We start from the raw sequence: 6,243 nt of genomic DNA on the forward strand, positions 1-6,243 counted from the left end.
ATTCTTGTTACTTTTTTGCGATTTCAGACTTGCGGTTAAACGCGTTTTATCGTAATGCGAGCTAAGCCTTAGTTTATATTTCGATAAACTTTTCTGTGTATGTGGAGATTTTTGGAAAAAGTAAATTGTTAGCAGTTTCGAGACCTACTTCTTCAATATCCGTTAGTTTAAACTTTTTAGATTTTAATTTGATAGAATGAGTAAGTAGGACTAAGTAGATACCTCAGAAATTAGATCATATGATATTTGACGGCAGAAATAGTATTTTAATAGGTACTATTATCTTCGATCACTAATAAGAACATTAGTGATCGAAGACTATTATTACAGATTCTTGAATATAATCTGTTTTTTCACTCCTGAAGTAATTTTGATAACCTACCAAATATTATGATAGCCAGCGGCGTCCCTGTCACACGTACATAAAAGTTTCTCGGAATATATATTTTTTGCGCCAACAAAATAATTATGGAACATTCAATCAACTTTTGCATTCGTACAACAGACTGACGTTGTTTGTCCACCGCCACCGTCACCGAGCCGATACCGATAATTAATGACGTCGCCGAAGTAGCACACATACATTTACTATGGCGATTGTCCAACGCACGTAGGTACGTCACCCAAGCACCGTCATCCCGGCCGCCGATATTTCGAGTAGATCAATATAAAACACGTTGGAACTTGTCCATACACAGCCGTGACACGTTTGTGTGACAGCGGGAACAAAATAAACCGTCGATATCGGTCGCGGTGGACAAACTATCGCAGTCACGACATAATTAAAATCGGCCACAAATTATCTAGAGACGGTGATCGTTCTCGGGGACGGTGCAGTGGACAAACAGCCATAGAATGTATTTACGAGAATATTTTTTGGACATTCTTAAAACATAGTTGAGTCGAAAATAGTGTACAATTTTTGTGAGTAATAAAATGAGAAAAAATAATTTATGCAACTTTAATGTTACATCATTTTGTAATATGAACTATATGTACATATTTTCCGATTCACGTAATAGATAAATTTGTACGAAATTTATAAATACTTCATAAATCTTTTTATACTCATCAGATTGATCGACATCACTTAACAACGTTAGAGCTTCACACAAATGCGTAAGGGCATAATTTTCACCAAAAGCAACATTTACTAAACTTAAACTCCGAACGACAAGTTCTTGTTGATGCGACGACAAATGAGGTACTTGTGATTTCGGAGTATGTGTATTATCAGCACACTTCTTACATATATCGCCATTATTTTTAAGTGTATGGAAATATTTCAATTTCTGCTCCAGATCAATTTTATTATCATGAGTCCTGAAAATAAAAACACACCATATTATTATGTATTTATAAATGAACTCGTTCGATTTCCGGCTACAGAAAAAGATTTTTTAAATAACTAATGATGCAGTTTTCGTTTTTATTAAAATTGGTCTCGTAACTTCTTACAGCAATTTTCGTTAAACATTTTGTAGATTCTAATTTGGCTCAGGGGGGTTACTGCCATCTCTTAAAACAATATTATTAACCGACTTCCCAAAGGAAGAGAGGTTATCTATTTGTAATCATACATTGAAATTTCGTACCCCGACGTCGTTAAAGTAAGATTGTTTTATAATATTACAATAAACAGTTTTGTATTATGTCGGTCGAAATTATTCTTTTTTTTTTTCGCAGGAAATTTAACTTTTTAAGCAAAATATGACAATTTCATTTGGTTTTATACAATGGATAGGCGAAGAATAAATAGGGGTTTAAGTTTATTCAACTGCGTATGACGGAATATTTTACTGTTTTAAGGAGGTCGTGGTACGAAACAAAATAATGTTGATGCAATATTGAAATAAAATTTTCCTGAACTATGATGGTTTTTAAAAGATGGTGGTAGGCGGCCTGAAGACTCATTTGTAAAATTCACCCTGGGTTGGGCCTCCTCAAAGTGAGGGATTAAGTCATGGTCCACCGCGCTAACCGGGTGCATACACCTTCGCAGTGGTGAACTAAGGTCGTTGGAGGCCCGGGCGGAACGTTGAATACGGCTTGCCCAAAAGTATAAACAGTTTATTTGATTTTAGAAAATAATAAATGTGTCATAGAATTATTCGCCTGTCATTCGGTTACCTTTTCTGTTAGCAGCTGTGCCCTTCCCTTCCGCCACAATGAGACAGATGTCATATTATATTATATGAAAATTTTCAACCCCATAAAACATGCCACCTAAGGTGTGGATTGAATTTGGCACATCAACCATAAACGCAATATACTCAGACATAGCATATATTATTTTTCCAATATAGGAATAGCAGATGAACCCACTTGATGGTAAGGGGCTACTGCCGCCCATGGACATCTGTAATCAACCTCAGATAAGATTAGATTCTTACCAGCAGTCGGCCACAGAAGAGCTGATACCCCCGAGGACGAAGCTGAAATGCCTCAGAATGTCCTTTTAAATGAGAACACAGTAACGCTTAACACTGCTGTTATTAGGCAGAAGAAGATATAGCGGTGGTGTCACCTGAGTCTATCCACAGACTGTTCTATCACTTTTGAACCTACCTACTTTTGAAATTCTCTTGTGCATTTTGTATCTAGAAACTATATATATATAAATATATTTCATATAATATAGGAGTAACAGACAAGCATGCAGTCCACCTGATGATAAGTGGCTACTGCAGCTCATGGACATCTGTAATCAACCCCAGATGGGACTAGATAACCAGATAGGATATCCTACCTGAGGTTGGCCACTGTTGCGCGGCTACCCCTGAGGACTAAGCTGGAATGCCTCGGAAAAATATGTTTCCCTTACCACACTCTTCAAAATAGAACACAGTGCTAACAGCTAACCTAACCTAACACTGCTGTTATTAGGCAGAAATAGGTGTGGCGGTGGTACCGCCGGAGTCGTACCACAAAGGGTTCTACCACCTTCAATATCCAGCAAAGACAATTTTCTGAAACTTAAAAGGATTTTATAGAAGCTTTTTGTAACTTACACATATGGGAGTGTCATCTCGGATCCAGATTTGATTGGCTTAATAGCGATAAGTACCATTTTATTTTTAACAAATGCAGTGGTAACATTGTTTTCACAAGATTTCTTAAAGTTTTCAACAAAAGGATATAATCCATAGATTCCATCATAAACTCGATATAACACTGTGTCTCGAATTAAATTTTTGGCAGCTTGGACAATTATATGTGGCTTGCAATTGAGAACAATAAACATCATTATCTTTCCTAGAGCTCTAATCGCATGTAACCTCTCCACAGGTGACTCAGGAAAAATATGAGGAATCGTCTCTAGGTGCCTTATCAATGCAGCGCATACAAAACTTACATTATACATTTGTCCAAATTTAAAAAGCTTGTTATCTCTTAAATTCAAAACAGAAAATCTGCTGTGCACATCAAATTGTACATTTTCATCTTCAATATTTTTTGAAATTTCAATTAACTCTTCCCAGGTTCCACTTAACACAAGTTTTATAACCGATTTAAACATCAAGTTCTCAGACACATCTGACGTCGCCAGTACATCCATTATGTCACATTCGATTTTGTGATATTGTTTCATGCAAAGATCTTTGCATTCGTCACTGCAGAATAAAACAAAGCAACAATCATCACAGGGAACAAGGTTTAATGCGAATTTTTGGCAATAATAACAGGAGCCATATTTACAGTCAACTACATTTGATGCAAAAGCTGGTTCAACGGCCACTACAGTTCCTAATTCAATATCTCTTGTAGCTACTACTTTTGTTGCATTACATTCCCTTATAATATCCATATGTTTGTTGACATATGGTGTTTGATTCAGCAGAGCCTTGAATTTTAAATATTCATCTTCCAAATGTGTAACCTTAGGTTGTAGTAATCTTATGGCATCTTCCTTCCTGTTTTTAAGTTTGTTTACGAGATCTTCCGGACAATTCAGAGAAAAACACTTATCAATATCATTTATGCATTCTTGATATCTCTTAATTTTGTGGAACAGAGCAGATTTATTGCTGTAAGCTAATTTCAGAGCTCTAGAGTCTTTTGGTGCAAATAATAGGGCCAGATTATAACCTTCAAAGGCAGCATCATATTGCCCTAAACCAAAGCACTTGTTACCTTGAGTTCTTAAAATATTTGAGAGTTCTTCAGATTTGAAGATTTTTTTTGACAGACAAGGTATACGTAGCTTATTTTTTAATATATCATACGCTGTCATAACTACTTCACATGTATCGCCTTTGTCCATTGCTTTATACAGTTCACGGCGGCAGTGAATATTACGTCCAACAAACTCATTTGATTTACTACTAAACATTGTGAACCTGAAAGAAACCATATACAGAACAAATTATTGCCAGGCAGATTAAAAAGTAAATAGCTAAGGAATTATTATAAAAACAAAAATCTGACTGATTAAAAATATTGCAAATGTTACTCCCGCAATTTAGAATAGCCAATGTAACCTCATATGTCCAAATTTGTCACATGTGAGCTGCAGGGCATGCCAATGTATGAGACATACATACATACATTACCCCCTATAACAAATAAACTATTTGATTTGATTTACAGTTGAGTAAAATAGTTGAATGGGGACATTTTATATTATGAGATTTTAAAATATTATTTAAAAACAATCATGCAGTCCGCTTGATAACATCAGGTCATCTATAATCAACCCCAGATATTGTTAAGTCCTACTAGAGATCTGTCACAGATACATTTATATCCCTGAGGCCTAAGTTAGGCAGCCTAAGATAATGTATGTCTTCCTTACCACACCCTGCACTTCAGAATCCCTGGTCTCCTCTCAGAATGAGAAGGATTAGACCATAACCCATTGCGCTGGCCAAGTGTGTATTGGTAGACTTAACAAATCTTTGAGATATATATATTTTTTAATAAATCTCTCAGATATGCAGGTTTCCTCAATATGTTTTCCTTCAGTCTTTTAGAAGTGATCATTAATTTCTAATACGCACATAATTTTGAAAACTCAGAGGTGCGTGCCTGGGATTTGAACCTCGGACCCCTCGATCGAGAGGCCGAGTTTCTTAACCACTAGACTTTCACTGACAGCTGCTATATATCATAACAAATAGATGTGGTGGTAGAGTATCCAGAGTCAAACCACAAATGTTTTACCCTCTCATTTACTATAATTTAGTTTGCACGCCCATTTGCTACTTGTATGTCTTTAAAACCAAAACGAAAGTAAACAACACTGAAATTTAATATTAAACTTACTTTCAAAAACTTAGATGAAAAAATCTATACAAACAAATAAATGAGACAGTCATAAATGTCTAAAGTTAAATAAATTACTGTAATTTAATTACTGAACCCATTTCCTCATTTTCATAAGCGAAAATAAACTGGTTACTTCATTATTTGCGGTGGACTATGGCCTAATCCTTGTCATACTGAGAGGAGACCCGTGCCAAGCAGTGGGACCGTAATCAGTTGATGATGACTTCATTATTTATCCTGTCGATTTCCCTTGGCCCTTAAACAATTTGGGAACCGACTTAAACGGAGCCTCCACTTTAGATGTGGAGTCATGAATAATGATGTTTATTATTCATCTCACGAATATTTGTTTCTAATTAAAATTTAAGACACGGGATCCGCAATGGTCATATAACTCGACGAATTCACCCAAACAATGCAAGAAGTTTTACAATTATATTCGTTTGTAAATTGATTGTAAAACAAATTCAAAAGTATAAAAAACAATCGGAATATTCGCTTTAAAAGTTATAGAAACTTACCTGTAGTATAGATCTCAATTTGTAAAACAGAAGTCAGGATTCACAGAGTATGAGAGTATTATAAATATGTCATGAACGGAACAGTAATCGTTGAATTATAAATGCCAAAGTTTCACACGAAATCGCTTGTTCTCAATAAACTTCTAAAGTCGCCAATAAAAATGAAAATTCTAAAAATATTGCGATTCCCAAATTTGCCAATAGGGATTTTTTGATCATAGACTTATACTAGGGATGGCAATCTGAGATCGATTAATCGACGAAATTATCTTTTAGAAATGTACCAATAAATCGGTTATTTTAATCGATCTCCAGTAATTAATCCATTTAGTGTATCGATATTTCATAAAAATCTAAATTATTTTTTTTCGAATTTGGTTTAACATTAACAAGTGTGTTATAGACATTTCTTGTTTACGGATACGTACCTCAGTGATTGTTTGGAGAATCGATT

The 6,243-nt window shown here is 35.1% G+C and overlaps 1 protein-coding gene across 2 annotated transcripts; it reads right to left on the minus strand.

Moving 5' to 3' along the window:
* Window positions 1-21: 21 nt before the first annotated feature.
* LOC140753961 (SET and MYND domain-containing protein 4-like) lies at window positions 22-6,017 on the minus strand. 2 transcript variants are annotated; one of them, XM_073088828.1, is made up of 3 exons: window positions 5,790-6,017; window positions 3,012-4,340; window positions 22-1,323 (listed from the first exon to the last, which is right to left on the minus strand). In XM_073088828.1, exons 2-3 carry the CDS (start codon window positions 4,331-4,333, stop codon window positions 990-992), a joined length of 1,656 nt encoding a protein of 551 aa, XP_072944929.1. In that variant the 5' UTR covers window positions 4,334-4,340; window positions 5,790-6,017; the 3' UTR covers window positions 22-989. The 2 variants fall into 2 exon arrangements, with proteins under 2 accessions (XP_072944929.1, XP_072944931.1); XM_073088830.1 differs by lacking the exon at window positions 5,790-6,017 and adding an exon at window positions 4,796-5,760.
* Between the last annotated feature and the right edge of the window lie 226 nt (window positions 6,018-6,243).

Source organism: Epargyreus clarus, unplaced genomic scaffold (assembly GCF_041222505.1).
Source record: "Epargyreus clarus isolate Ecla_fem2 unplaced genomic scaffold, WU_Ecla_fem_2.2 ptg000027l, whole genome shotgun sequence".
NCBI classification, from domain to species: domain Eukaryota; kingdom Metazoa; phylum Arthropoda; class Insecta; order Lepidoptera; family Hesperiidae; genus Epargyreus; species Epargyreus clarus.

Excerpts from the sequence above, each read along its gene's own strand:
- LOC140753961 (XM_073088828.1), bottom strand. The coding sequence starts at position 4,333 with ATGTTTAGTAGTAAATCAAATGAGTTTGTTGGACGTAATATTCACTGC. Across the intron at positions 1,324-3,011 it reads GAGATGACACTCCCATATGT|GACTCATGATAATAAAATTG; the intron begins GTAAGTTACAAA and ends TTTTATTTTCAG.